The sequence below is a fragment of the Polypterus senegalus genome, chromosome 17 (genome assembly GCF_016835505.1).
Source record: "Polypterus senegalus isolate Bchr_013 chromosome 17, ASM1683550v1, whole genome shotgun sequence".
Taxonomy (NCBI): Eukaryota; Metazoa; Chordata; class Cladistia; order Polypteriformes; family Polypteridae; genus Polypterus; species Polypterus senegalus.
Genome location: NC_053170.1, coordinates 11977036 through 11992444, shown reverse-complemented (window position 1 = coordinate 11992444; position 15409 = coordinate 11977036). Strand labels below are relative to the sequence as shown.

Genomic DNA, 15409 nt, shown 5'->3' with positions numbered 1-15409 from the left:
AACTGCTGCGCCTCACTTTCGGTGATTAAAGCGTCGTGGAGGCCGCCCGCTATTTTAGATGCCCCCCCTTCCAGCCTTGGCTCTTTGAATTTCGCTTCTAACGCTCAGCTATTATTACAACACATCTTGCACGTTTTTTTCTCACAATCAAGTGCCTTATTATTACTTAAACATTAATTAACTGTCCACTCACAAATTTACAAAACAAAAACATTCAAGACATTTCCTGTGGGTAAAAGTTTACGATATTGTCCTCAGGGTCACACCGCCGCTGCCGGGACAGCCGTGAACTCAATGCAAACAATCCCGATAGCAACAGCGCCCTCTAGTGGCACACGGTGGTCATAGCAGGACCTCTCTCATCTGTACTGAAACAACCCAAAAGAAAAAAAACACTCGATGAGGATTACAATATATTCTAAAGTGGAATAATAATAGCAATAATTCTTTACATTTTTAGAGCGCTTATTCTCACTACTCGTGGACCCGGGACAAGAAGCCACGATCCCCTTTACTCGACGGATTCAAACAAAATGCCTTCAAAGAGGTGGAGACCTGGCGCTGCTTGCGGCTTGGCGGAAAGATAATGACTCAAATGTGCCCCTTCCTCACTTCCTACTTTTCGACATGCTGTAGGAAAAATAAATAATTTTGGTCAACACATGTCAGATGAGGCGTAACTTTCCAGCTGCAACTACAAGTATACTTGATCGAGATTGCAAGATTAGCGCGAGCGCAGCTACAGAAAAGAAAACTTCAGCTTAGCTTTCTCGCTTCAGCCGGTCCGTAAACCGAGAAGAGCGGAGGAGGATTTGAGAAGAGGGGAGCGGAACTAACCCGCACACCCAGAGTGGTCAGATCTGACATATTCACCCACTAGGATGGCAGGCGAATCGCCACCGGGTGTGTGTGTGTGTGATTGGGGGGTTCTGGATAGGCGATTGGTCACTGCAGGTATGAATGACCCCGCACACAAAAAAAGAAAGTTTCAAAAGGGGCACATCCATGAACTGATCCGCTTCAGGCGACTCGCCGCAACTCAGCGCTGTCTCTCCGACCCCCACACACCCACCCACCGGTGCACAGGTCCACTCACGATGAGAAAACTCTTGGCCCTCAACTTTCTGAGATGAAGTGTCCATGCAAACAGGTCTTAAAAAATACAACTCTGGACGGCCGAAGCACAAGCCATCCCCCAGGCCAGCGTCCGAGGGTTTATGTCCAAAAGTTCGCACTAAGTCTCCATGTGGCTCACAGGCTTTCCTGTCTGACAGGAGATGAGGTCTTTTCTGTTAACTCCAGCAAAAGGCAAAAAAAAAAAAAAAAATCCCAAAAAATTAATTACAAAAAAAAAAAAAAAAGAGTTCTTGTTAAATCCAAGAAAAAAACACCGAAGAAGGTAATCCTTGTTGTGTTTTTTTATTAAAATAAAATTCACTAATTCCGTTTGTTTACTTTGAAATAAGATAACATTTATATTGCCACATGTTAAGAACCATTTTATTTGCTGTTAAATAAATTCATAATAAAAAGGAGGCTACGGATGCCCTGTCGCTTTAAGGTTGACCTCCCTTCTCTCTTCCAACGTAAGCACAAACTACAGCGGGATCCGACTGAAGACAGAGATGTCATGAAGTACATTAAAACTTGCAGGAAGATGAGTCCGATTACAATAGCTCCATGACGGAAGGGTCCAGAAACAAAATGGAAAGTTCTTTAGAATTGATGCCGAGTGTTTTGTTGTTTTTTTTTTATTTTTCCCTTTTTATTGTCTTAGCCAAATTGAAAGAAAAAATTTCCAGGACCCGATGCTGAAAAATACAATAAAAAGAAAAGTCATTAGAAACAGGATCATGGAACGGAGAGGTGCAGGCGCTAGTACGTCCGCACGCCCGCACGCGCACAAACACAAGCACACACGCGCTCGCTCGCCAGCCAGCGTACTCACATGTGCACGAACTCACTCACGCACGCGCTCGCACACAAGTGCACGTACACACGCACGCGCTCGCCCAGACACACACAAGATACATAAAGGTACTTCTCCATTATCGTGACGCAAATCGGTGGGGTCGCTACCCCAGTTACTTAATATTTGGATTTTAAATTATTAGACTGGCCTACCCCAAACCACAAATACTAACCTTAAAGTTAGTGTGGAGGGATCCCTAATGTTAATGTCCCCTTTGGGTGCCTAATCTTAAAAACTATAATGCGATAAATAGAAAAGTACCTAAATAAAAGCAGACACTCCTGAAAATAAAGAGAAGCGCAGAAAAAAAGAGTGAATTACCTTCAAAACTGAACCCCCCTGGACCGCCAAAGAACGCTTTGAAGATATTATTGGCATCAAAATCTGAAAAAGATCAGGGGTTCAATTAGCCATGTGATCGTAAACCAACAGCTTAACTTTAGAATGAACTTTATTTGTCCCCGTGTTGTTGATGAGCTCATTTTAAAGTCACCATCTTGGTCTGCTGCACTAATTCCCTTCATCATTTTAAACACTTCAGCCAGGTCTCCTCTTCATCTCCTTAAGGCTCAGCTCTTTTCATCTTCCCTCATAACTCACCCCCTGTAGCCCTGAATCAGCCTCGTTGCTCTTCTCTGGACCTTCTCCAGTGCTGTGATGTCCTTTTTGTAGCCTGGAGACCCAAACTGCCCACAGGACTCCAGATGAGGCCTCACCAGTGAGTTATAAAGTTTGAGCAGAACCTCCTGTGACTTGTACTGCACATGTCAAGGCGCTATATAACCTGACATTCTGTTAGCCTTCTTAACTGTTAGGAAGTCGATATCTTAGAGTCCACTACGACTCCTAAGTCCTTCTCATAAGGTGGACTCTCGATTTTCTGACCTCCATTGTGTATTCAAACCTCACATTTTCACTTCCTACGTCTCATTCTTTACATTTACTGACATTAAATTTCATCGTCCACAAGTCTGCCCAAGCCTGTCTGCTGTCCAAGTCCTTCTGTGATGATATAACGGATTCCAGATTATCTGCTAATCCGCCTATCTTGGTATCCTCTGCTAACTTAACCATTTTGTTCCTGATATTCCTATCTAAATCATTTCTAGATATTAAAAATAGCAGCGGCCCCTGCACTGCCCCCTGCTGGTCACCACTCTTAACCTTTGATGAGGTTCCTCACACCTTCACTCTTTGCTTCCTGTGTCTGAGCCAACTCTGCACCCACTGACACACCACACCCTGAACTGCCACTTCTTGTAGTTTGATGCCCACCCTCTCAGGTGGCACCTCATCAAACGCTTTCTGAAAGTCCACATCAATAATCTCATGAGCTCCTCTCTGGTCGTATCCTTTTGTTGCCTCCTCATAGAATTTCAGCCTGTTAGTAAAACTCGACCTCCCTCTTCTGTCCCCACGCTGACCGTTCCTAATAACTCCTGTCCTCGCCAGGCGTTGCTCAATCTTATCCTTAATAATTCCTTCCATCCATTTTCCTGTGATGCACGTTAAGCTTACTGGCCTGTAGTTGCTCTGATCTGCCCGCTCACCCTCTTTATATAACGGGATGATATTTGTTATTTCCAGTCCTTCAGAGTCTCTCACGTGTGCAGTGACTTCCTATAAATATGTGCCAAGGGTTTCTATCTGCACTCGCCAGCCTCGTTAAGAACTTGTGGGCAACTCTGATCTGCTCCTGGTGATTTGTTTGATTCCAGCTTATTTAATCTCAGCAGTTCTTCTCTCTCTTTACAATTTCCAAATCCCTCAGCACCTCCTTAGTAGTCCCTGTTGCCACTCGGCGGGTATCCACTTGTGAAATGACACAGAGGGCAGTCCAGTACAGGCACCTAGCGGCACAAGTTGGAACGAACACCCCTCCAGTCTCCAGAAGAAAAACTCTCATTATTATTATTGATTCCCCTTGTTTTATGACAAGGATCTCTTCACCCCCCCCCTCAATTAAAGGTTAAGATTTTTGCTAATATTTGAATGAAAGATCTTAAGTAGAGGGTGTCCAGCTCCAGTCCCGGTGGGTCGCAGTGGCTGCAGGTTTTTATTCTAACCCCTCTCTTAATCAGTGATCAGTTTTCACTGCTAATGAACTCCTTTTCCCTTCATTTTAATATCCCTGTTTTTAAGGATTCAGGCCTCTGATTTGATTCGTTTCTTCATTAAACACAAACGAGCCGACAGATGACCAGCTAAACTGGAACATCAAACTCCAGCCAGTTTCTTAATGAGAAGCCAATTCTTGCCATTTAATTATCGAATATCAGGACTTGTTGCTGCTCTCAGCAGGCTGTGGATTTTCTGTTTTTTCTTAAGACCACCGTCAAGATGTTTAGGTGACCTGAGCAGACCAACATGACCGAGACCTTCACCTTTCCTTATTTTCAGGTGAGCTGGTCTTGTTTTGTGTCTCATTATTGTTTGGCTGCTCATTAAGGAAAAAGAAACAACTAAGGGGTCACGTCAATTAAAACAAAGGAAAATGAACAGCAGAAACGGCTCACTAATGAAGAAGAGGATTAGAATGAAAACCTGCAGCCACTAAGCCCACCAGGACCGGAGTTGGACACCCCTGATCTGGAGGATGAACAGTAAACACTTTTTTCAGCCCATTTTGCTTTCATTTATCAAGTGGAGGGCACTGTGTATGGTTAGCAGAGTCCCGGCACGGTTAGGGATGGACCACATTAAGAAATCCCTGCCAGATTCTAGAAGCTTCTTACAGCTCCTCAAATGGCAAATGATGTCTTTCTAATTTTTAACATTACTGCCCTGCCTTCTTCCAACTGAGTTATAAGGACATGACTGGACTGGGGTTTTCCACCAAGCACCCCCCCCCCCCCTCCCCGAGTAAGACGAGGCAATGAGTAAGCAGCGTACTGTCAGATATCACAAGAGAGTTTACAACAAACATCATCATCATCCCAATACTTCGAACACTGCAGTAAGTGCACTGGCCATAATGGTGGTTCCAAACTGTGAGAAATCTATCTATATATATCCATATCTCTACATCTACCTCTATATCTATCTATCTCATATATATATATATATATATATATATATATATATATATATATATATATATATATATACACATACACAGTATATATATATACACTCACCTAAAGGATTATTAGGACCACCATACTAATACGGTGTTTGACCCCCTTTCGCCTTCAGAACTGCCTTAATTCTACGTGGCATTGACTCAACAAGGTGCTGCTGAAAGCATTCTTTAGAAATGTTGGCCCATATTGATAGGATAGCATCTTGCAGTTGATGGAGATTTGTGGGATGCACATTCAGGGCACGGCTCCGCTCCACCACATCCCAAAGATGCTCTATTGGGTTGAGATCTGGTGACTGTGGGGCCATTTTAGTACAGTGAACTCATTGTCATGTTCAAGAAACCAATTTGAAATGATTCGAGCTTTGTGACATGGTGCATTATCCTGCTGGAAGTAGCCATCAGAGGATGGGTGCATGGTGGTCATGAAGGGATGGACATGGTCAGAAACAATGCTCAGGTAGCCCGTGGCATTTAAACGATGCCCAATTGGCACTAAGGGGCCTAAAGTGTGCCAAGAAAACATCCCCCACACCATTACACCACCACCACCAGCCTGCACAGTGGTAACAAGGCATGATGGATCCATGTTCTCATTCTGTTTACGCCAAATTCTGACTCTACCATTTGAATGTCTCAACAGAAATCGAGACTCATCAGACCAGACAACATTTTTCCAGTCTTCAACTGTCCAATTTTGGTGAGCTCGTGCAAATTGTAGCCTCTTTTTCCTATTTGTAGTGGAGATGAGTGGTACCCGGTGGGGTCTTCTGCTGTTGTAGCCCATCCGCCTCAAGGTTGTGTGTGTTGTGGCCTCACAAATGCTTTGCTGCATACCTCGGTTGTAACGAGTGGTTATTTCAGTCAAAGTTGCTCTTCTATCAGCTTGAATCAGTCGGCCCTTTCATTCTCCTCTGACCTCTAGCATCAACAAGGCATTTTCGCCCACAGGACTGCCGCATACTGGATGTTTTTCCCTTTTCACACCATTCTTTGTAAACCCTAGAAATGGTTGTGCGTGAAAATCCCAGTAACTGAGCAGATTGTGAAATACTCAGACCGGCCCGTCTGGCACCAACAACCATGCCACGCTCACAATTGCTTAAATCACCTTTCTTTGCCATTCTGACATTCAGTTTGGAGTTCAGGAGATTGTCTTGACCAGGACCACACCCCTAAATGCATTGAAGCAACTGCCATGTGATTGGTTGATTAGATAATTGCATTAATGAGAAATTGAACAGGTGTTCCTAATAATCCTTTAGGTGAGTGTATATCTATCTATCTATCTATCTATCTAGATAGATAGATAGATAGATAGATAGATAGATAGATAGATAGATAGAGAGAGAGAGAGAGAGAGAGAGATATCTCTATATATATATACTGCTCAAAAGAATTAAAGGAACACTTTTTAATGAGAGTATAGCAAGGAGGAACAGGATGAGCACTGCCAGAGCCCTACAAAATGACCTCCAGCAGGCCACTGGTGTGAATGTCTCTGACCAAACAATCAGAAAGACTTCATGAGGGTGACCCAAGGGCCCCATGTCCTCTAATGGTCCCTGAGCTCACTGCCCAGCAGCATGCAGCTCGATTGGCATTCGCCATAGAATACCAGAATTGGCAGATGCACCACTGGTGCCCTGTGCTTTTTACAGATGAGAGCAGGTTCACCCTGAGCACGTGACAGAAGTGAAAGGGTCTGGAGAAGCCATGGAGAACATTATGCTGCCTGTAACATCATTCAGCATGAGCAGTTTGGTGGTGGGTTAATGATTGTCTGGGGAGGCATATCCATGGAGGGTCACACAGACCGCTACAGGCTTGACAAAGGCACCTTGGCTGCCATTAGGTATCAGGATGAAATCCTTGGACCCATTGTCAGACCCTATGCTGGTACAGTGGCTCCTGGTGCACGACAATTCCTGGCCTCATGTGGTGAGAGTATGCAGGCAGTTCCTGGAGGATGAAGGAATTGATACCATTGACTGGCCACCACACTTTCCTGACCTAAATCCAATAGAACACCTCTGGGACATTATGTTTTGGTCCATCCAATGCCACCAGGTTGCACCTCAGACTGTCCAGGAGCTCAGTGATGCCCTGGTCCAGATCTGGGAGGAGATCCCCCACAACACCATCTGTCATCTCATTAGAAGCATGCACCGATGTTGTCAGGCATGTATACAAGAACACAGGGGCCATACAAAGTGCTGCGTACAATTTGGAGTTGCTGCAATTAAATTTTGGGAAAATGGACTAGCCTGCCACATAATTTTTTCACTCTGATTTTTGGGGCGTCTTTGAATTCAGGGCTCTGTAGGTTGATCATTTTCATTTCCATCAAACGATGTGGCATCCTTTCGTTCTTAACACATTACCCAGTCTATATCAGTATAGATATCCAGGAGGATTTCTTTTTCCCATTGAGATCTGATGTGTTTTCAAAGTGTTCCTTTAATTTTTTTGAGCAGTTTATATATCTATCTATCTACAGTATATATATCTAAAAAGTCAATGTATGTATGTATGTTCCAGCATCACATCTGAACGGCTGGAGAGATTTTCATGAAACTTGGTACACATGTTTCTCATTGGTCAACTAAAAATGCTGGAGGGTGAAGTCAGCCCTAACCCACCCTTTCTGGGTACAGTAGGGGGTGATCTTGCGGTCTTACATGCACGTTATCATCCAGTTGACACTTGAGAGGGTGAACTGGAGGTGACTGCCAGCATTCTTTATGTCTGAGCTCCACCACGCTGGCCTGTTGCTTTAGAAATTAAATAGAGTGGGCCGGTTGTGAGGTCAACTGGATGACAACATATATACAAGACCGCAAGACAAGCACATTAGTGAGTCTTCATTGTTTGCCAAGTTACTTTTAAAAGTTTTTTTTTTTTTTTTTTATTATAATATTTTAATATAAATTTAAATTAAAGGGTTTTATTTTCCTCTCGGGCAACACCGGGTATTTCAGCTAGTGTAGGAAAAGAATGTTTTTCAATGAAGCAGAGACAAGCTGGAGGAGGAAAAACCTAACTGTGTGCCATGTCATCTAAGAATATACACACAACAAGCTGAGAAAATGGCGTGCAGCTTTTTAGTTGAACTACGCTATGCTTCGCACACATTAACGGATGACCATTGCAAGTGTAAGATTAAAATACTGTATATACTCGCATTTAAGTTCTCCTATGGATTAGACTGGACTTGATTTTATCGTATAATTTCTGGTATTTTATAATGTCGATCGTATAAGCCGAATGCAGGAAACTCCCACTATTGGTCCAAGAGATTATGCTATGCTAACGCCCACCTGAGAGAGTCACCACGGAGCACACGGCCATTTTTTTTTTTTTCTATGTATTGTGCCGACGTGACCACACAGTAATAACCAAACTATTCCGAAGCGATTTGCACTGTTTTGTGTTTTTTGTATCTCACACCCTCATACACCTTTATCGTAAGAGCATCCCTCATCTACGATGGGGCGTTCGATCAGAAGAAAATATAAAGCTGGTTTTAAACTAAAAGTTGTTGAGGTGGCGAAAGAAATTGGTAACTGCGCTGCCGCAACAAAAAATTCAATGTGTCTGAGAAACTGATGTGAGATTGGAGGAGGCAAGAAGATGTTAAAAAATAAATAAAATAAAAAAATGAAGGGACGCATTTTTGAAGGAGCATATAAGTCGAGGTCTGATTTTATGATCGATTTTTCAGGTTTCAAGACCCAACTTATACTTGAGTACATCCAGTAACTAAAATACAATGCAAGTCTAACGAGAAGGCGTCACTTGAGTTTCTCAAAGGCAGTCTGCACATTTTCAACATTTTGCCTCTAAACCAGGGGGTGTCCAGCTCCAGTCCCGGTGGGCCGCAGTGGCTGCAGGTTTTCATCCTAACCCTCCCCTTCATCAGTGACCAGTCTTTCCTGCTAATTAACGTCTTTTGCCTTCATTTTAATGAACTTGACTCGGGGCCCCTTAGCTGTTCCTTTTTTCGTTCATTAGCAGCCAAACCACAATGAGACAGAAAACAAGCCGTCACGTGACCGGCCAGCCTGTGCTCATCACACAATATGAAATGAAGAAAGGTGGGGTCTCAGTAAAGCTCATCTCTCAGGTCACCAAAACATTTTGCCGGTGTTCTTAGAAAAAAACAGAAAATCAAATCATTTGGAAATGTCTGCTGTGGTAGAAGGAGAGCAGCAACAAGCCACAGAATTAAAGAACGAGTTTAATGAACAGCAAGAATCGGCTTCTCATTAAGAAACTGCCTGGAGTTTGATGTTCCAGTTTAGCCGCTCATCTGTCAGCTCGTTTCACATCTCATTTCTGTTTGGCTGCCATTTAATGAAGAAACAAATCAATTCAGAGGACTGAATCCTTAAAAACAGGGTTATGAAAATGAAGGGTAAAGGAGTGAATTAGCAGCGAAAACTAATCACTGATTAGGAAAAAGGGTTAGAGTGGCAACCTGCAGCCACTGCGACCCACCAGGCCTGGAGTCTGAGACCACTGCATTAATGGATGAGCACTGCAAGTGCAAGATGACTAAAATAAGTGAACTAGAATGCAAGTCTAAGCGTCAAGGCGTCACTCGAGTTTATGAAGGGCAGTCCGTACATTTTAAACATTTGGCATCCAAACAGAGGAGGCATTCCCCACCATGAAGACTCACCACCCATATTCATGCCCTCGTCATCCAGATCCTGTCCGCTGTCGTATCTCGCTTTTTTCTTGGGATCGGAGAGGATGGTGAAAGCTTCCCCCACCTCTTTAAACTTCTTCTCCTCTTCTTTCTGCACCTCTGGACTCGCACCACTATGACGGTCTAAGAAGCCGTGTCAGGCAAAAAGCAAGCAGACAAGAGCAAGCACAACGTGAGTTGCAAGTATGTAATCAGATAAAGCCAGTACGCCTAATTTAACGTTTTACAAAAGCTGCCGCTGTGACATCATTTGTACGCAGCCCATCTAAAATTTCAGACTCTGAATCGGAAGCCATTATGCCGCACACACGCGCATAGACATGTTTACCACCCCCTGAAAAGGCCTGTTCAGCTGTACGGGTGGGCCTCTCTGTCAGTGAGGAGGTGCCCCACGTCACAGGTAAGGCACTGCTCTGAATTAACAGCAGATGACAAGACCACCCAGACGCCACAAGAGGAGACCCGTTGCTTCCGTTACCTACCTGGATGATGCATAAGAGCTCGTTTCCTGTACGCCTTCTTGATCTCGTCATCTGTGGCGTTTTTGTCAATGCCCAGGACTTTATAATAATCTTTTCTTTTGCTCTTCTTTAGTTCAAGTTGTGCAGTTTTAAGGAAGTGTTTGTGTTCTGGAAAAGGGAAAGAAAGAAAGAAACAAACAAACAAACAAACAGTGCTTGTAAATTAAATCTTTACTGTCACCGTCATCCATTTTCTGACCTGCTTATGCAGTTCATGCTTGTGGAGAAAGTGGTGCCTGTACTGACAGAATTGAGAGAAAAACAATTTATTTGTCACGTGAAAAGCATCAAACTACAGAATTAAAAAAAACTTATTGCAGGTTATAAATCAGGGGGTCACAAAGTTGGTCCGGGGGGCCCATTGTGGCTTCAGATTCATAATCAGTGACAATTGCTAACATCGATCTCAATCAATTACCGTGTATACTCGTGTTCAAGTTCTAATAAGTCAGGCTTGATTTTAACGTATAATTTCCGGTATTTTATAATGGTCGGTCTTATCAGTCGAATGTGGGAGACTCACGCTATTGGTCCAAGAGATTATGACATGCTAACGCCCACCTGAGAGAGTAACCACGGGGCACACGGCTTTTTTTTCCAATGTGGGTGTGGCAATGCGCCGTATCAGCGAGTGCTCCTAACCTCTCTCTGTCTCTCTATTGTGCCTACGTGACCACACAGTAATACCCAAACTATGCCGGAGCGACGTTTGCACTTTTTGTATCTCACATCCTCATACACCTTTATCGTAAGAGCATCCCTTATCTGCGATGGAGCGTTCAATCAGAAGAAAATATGAAGCTGCTTTTAAATGGAAAGTCGTTGAAGTGGCGAAAAAAAGGGGTAACTGCGCCGCTGCAACAAAATTCAATGTGTCTGAGAAACTGATCAGAGATTGGAGGAGGTAAGAAGATGTCAGTAAATAAATAAATAAGTGTTGCATTTTTGAACGGGTGCATAAGTCGGGGTCTGATTTTATGATTGACTTTTACGGGTTTCAAGACCCGACTCATATGTGAGCATATACGGCAAGTTCTTTTTCGTTGGTTACATTCTTGAATAAAGGCACACTTGGTTTGTTATACCTTTTGTGAAAGTATTTCATATTTCAGTTTTCACACATTATACATTTCACGTCAACATTTTATTAATTTTTACTGTAACATGGAAAAAGTTTCTAATTTAGGTTTGTGTTCAACATTTCTTGCCTCGCATTTCCTGTCATCTTACATTTACCCAGATTGTTGTAGACACGGAAAGCACATGACATGCGTTTATTCCAAATAACGATGTATTATTTACCCTATGCAACTCCAGGCACCTCACACCCAGATAGACAGACCTGAGCTCTGAGAATCTACGTAGTTTGTGATTTGAGGTGCGTCGGTGGAAGAGATGGGATAGCAGGCTGCTTGCGCTGATCGACACATTTACAACACAAAAGACGCTGATGACGAGGTGCAAAGGAATTTGAGGTGGACCGGAATTACGAGGGTTTTTTCTTGTAGGCTTCAGGGATTCCGGTGTTAAGGCAACGCTTTTTGTAGGTCACACTCAGATATTTAGGTGGGAGTCAGCAATCCAGTGTAAGGTAGGAGACAACCATGGACGGGGAGCCACTGCACTCTTATAGTTTAATCAGGGCGTTGTCCCAGACTTTGTTATTTTTCTTTTGTATTTCTTCTTTTTGATGTACTTTGTTACTGATCTTGTTTAAAATATTGTTATGATTACAGTAAGCCCAGCGATTCACAAATCCTGTTTCTTTTGGCTTTCATGTTGTGGCAATGGAGGCAGCACAACCTTCACAATGGCTGCTTCTGCATTGCAGTTGTTCTCCTGTCCTTCAGTTTGCACTTACTTTCTGTTTTTAAACTCCAGCTCTGAAGTTAGAGTTTTGTTTTCTGTTGTTCTCATTTTTGAGGCTTATCTAAATTTTTTCAGCCCCATTTTTGGCTTAATTCTTGCAATATTAAAGAAACTTTGTTTTGGTTTTCATGGTCAACAGTATTTTACAGTTTTCCTAATCTCTCGTGGTGATTTTTATCTATTCATTTATTTGTTTTATTTTGAACTTAAAGCCTTTGTGCCAATTTTGGGCCGGAGGAGGCCCTAAGCCTACCGCTAAAGTTAGAGACAGGGCTGATTTAACGTCTACAATTTGGGTTCAAAGCTAGGTGTCTGGGTGTAGGCCTAACCTTGATTCTTTTTAGTCTTGTAAAAAGGCAAAAAATCACAACATACTCACACGGAACTAATTTAAGTCAAGGGGGGAAAACACACACACACACATTTGGGAGGATGCAGTAGGAAGGAGCGAACTCCACAAAAGAAACATCCAAGCTAAAGTTTGAACTGGAGAAGCTGCAGGCTAACCACTGCACCACCATGGACACTGCTGTAAATCTGTCAATACAATTGTATTAAGGGACACGTGTGTGCCAAATGCCACAAATCAAATGTGAGAATGAGGAAAGAACAGCAGCAGCCTAAACATAATCAGGACAGGCAAGAGGACAGAACCGGCAGATCGTCATAACCAGGCAAACCAGAAACAAGAATTAAGAAGGGTCAGAACTAAAACCTGACACCGGGGTCTACTTTGGGGAAAAAAGAAGCAGACGACACAAGAGAATTTTAAGATTGTGCACATTGAACTCTCCTCCATACTTACATTGTTGTCACTTTCTCAATGTTATAACTGTCATGAACATGGTCACATGAAGGTCAGGTCAGGATGGGAAGCATCACTGGTACAGCAGGTTAACGCACCCACAACATGAAAGAAAACAGCTTGGGACCCTGGTTGGCAACCCCCCAGGCAGACACGCAGTCCCAGTCCCCAGAAATGACCACATCTGCCACAGCCAGGTGCTACGTGAGCGGCTCCCTTGGCCTGGTCCAGCCACTCAGGTCCTCAACAATGAGCTCTTGGTTAATGGCGCCACATGGCCACAGCGCCATAACTGACGCTCCCTCACAATGCATTCCATGTGACTCATTCGGGTCACACAAAGGATTGAAAACCAAAATTAAATTTCAAAAAACAGGATCCTGATTACAAACAACCCATAATGGACCAAAATACAAGTATAAAACATGCCATATAGAGTAGACCACAAACTGGATGCATTACCACCAGCTGATGCAGATACTTAGGAATTTTCTGCCTGTTAAAATACTGTAAATGCTAGAAACACACTAACAGATGTTCCTTTGCTAAAATAAAGAAAACAAGCAGTATGGTGATAAGTTTGTATTAAAGGTGAGAAGTACTGGTGGAAACTCCGAGCCAACAGTTTGGGCCTCTCCTGCTGTGCAGCTTTACCTTTCGTTTTCTCGGTTTGGTACACCTTCTCGTAGTCTCGGACTGCCTCTTCATACTGTTCTGTGTCCATATAGCTGAACAGAAAAGGGGTGGGAGAAGAAACATTGATAGGTTCAACCGAGATGGACTGCAGTTGCAGTAAATACAAAGAACAGCAGCCATGCAGTTAAACAAAGTGCCCGACCAGGACACAAATACTTGAGCGCCGAGAACCAAAACACAGCGGGAAGACTTACCACTGCGCTCGTCTTAAATACGCTTTGATGTAGGTGTCATCCAGCTTGATGGCATTGGAGCAGTCTTCTATTGCCTGGTCTAATTTTTTCAGCTGCAAAGGCATCAGTAAGTTTTAATATCAAACATTTTCACTGAGTGTTTACACAAAATGAATATCACAGTAGAAGATGATGTGGACATCGGGCCGGCTCACATCCCATATAACAGATCAGTGGAACAATAAGTGCTAGAAATATTTTAAAATTTGATTAGCACAATTCAGGGTCAGAGGGCACCAGAGCTTGCCTTTAAAATATATTTAAATAATATTTTCGTATTCATTTATTTAATTACTAGCCGTCCCCCGTGGCTCTGCTAGCGTATTAGTGAAACAGGACAGTGAAGAGGGCCCTGCCCGGCTCCCCACCCCTGACGTCACGCTTCCCCCCCCACCCTGGCCTACAGCCTCTCTCACGGATTCGCGCAAATAAATCAGTAACGCAGGTGAACTATGATTCTTAGCACAATGACAGAAGTCGCAAAATCAACCGGAGTGTTTAAGCAAATTATAGAAAAAACCTGATCTAAATCAGTTAAGTAGCTCGCTCGTGAAAAGCGGACACACAAATTGAATTTTTAGATAGATACACACAGAGAGATAGATAGATAGATATGAAAGGCACTATATATATGAGAGAGAGAGAGAGAGATATGAAAGGCACTATATAATAGAGAGATACACACAGAGATAAGAAGTGAATAAGCAGCAAAAACAGGTCCCTAATTAAGAGAAGGGTTAGAATGAAAACCTGTAGCCACTGTGGCCCTCCAGGACTGGAGTTGCAGATCCCTGATTTAGGGAATCCCTAAATACTTTGTTGAAAAGAAAAAAAAATCTTCAACATATTCTTCAGGGAAATATTTTCATGCCATCTACACAGTCCTGCTTGTGATCTGCACTGTGAAAAGGAGACCGTATCTCCTTAAAAACAGGACCCATTACTCCTCCCACCAGGAAAAGCAAAGGAAAATAACCCAAGTGAAATCACACAAATACCAAAATGCAGAGGGACCCTCACATTATTTATTCACACAAACAACAAGGTGGGCAGCAAGCAGCTTACCTTAGCCCCTACCGTGCCCCTGTTGCAGTAGAGCTTGGCGTTTGTTTTAATGTTGTTAGGGTCTATTGTGAGGGCTTCAGTGTACAGAGTGTATGCTGCCTCATAGTTTCCTTCTTTGAACGCCTGGTTTCCTTCCTCCTTCTTAGCTTTTAATGCTTTTGCATTCTGAAACAAACAAACAAACAAACAAACAAACATTTCTAAAGGGCAAGAATGATAAACTAGATACGCCAAGACAAAAATGCTACAGATTAATCAATAGAAGTCTCTTTCAGGTCAGAGAAAAAGTGTTCAGTCTTTGAGGATTTTCTCAGGCTCTGAATGAAACGGACATGGGATGTCATCGTATTTTCATCATTCGGTTTCTAGGAGCAGTAAATGAATCAACCCAAATTTAAAACAGATTTAATAAGCAAAGTCACACCCATTAGACTGTACTACTGGGGGCTTCA

General features: G+C 43.0%; 1 protein-coding gene across 1 annotated transcript in view; it reads right to left on the bottom strand.

Moving 5' to 3' along the window:
- Window positions 1-1403: 1403 nt before the first annotated feature.
- Window positions 1404-15409, bottom strand: part of dnajc7 (DnaJ (Hsp40) homolog, subfamily C, member 7) — a 60167-nt gene continuing 46161 nt past the window's right edge. Inside the window, exons 8-14 of the mRNA XM_039740530.1 lie at window positions 14958-15122; window positions 13854-13945; window positions 13618-13691; window positions 10251-10397; window positions 9739-9891; window positions 2294-2356; window positions 1404-1811 (exon numbers count right to left, since the gene is read on the bottom strand). Coding sequence (XP_039596464.1) covers window positions 1774-1811; window positions 2294-2356; window positions 9739-9891; window positions 10251-10397; window positions 13618-13691; window positions 13854-13945; window positions 14958-15122 — 732 coding nt within the window. The 3' untranslated portion in view covers window positions 1404-1773. The remainder of the gene's footprint in view (window positions 1812-2293; window positions 2357-9738; window positions 9892-10250; window positions 10398-13617; window positions 13692-13853; window positions 13946-14957; window positions 15123-15409) is intronic.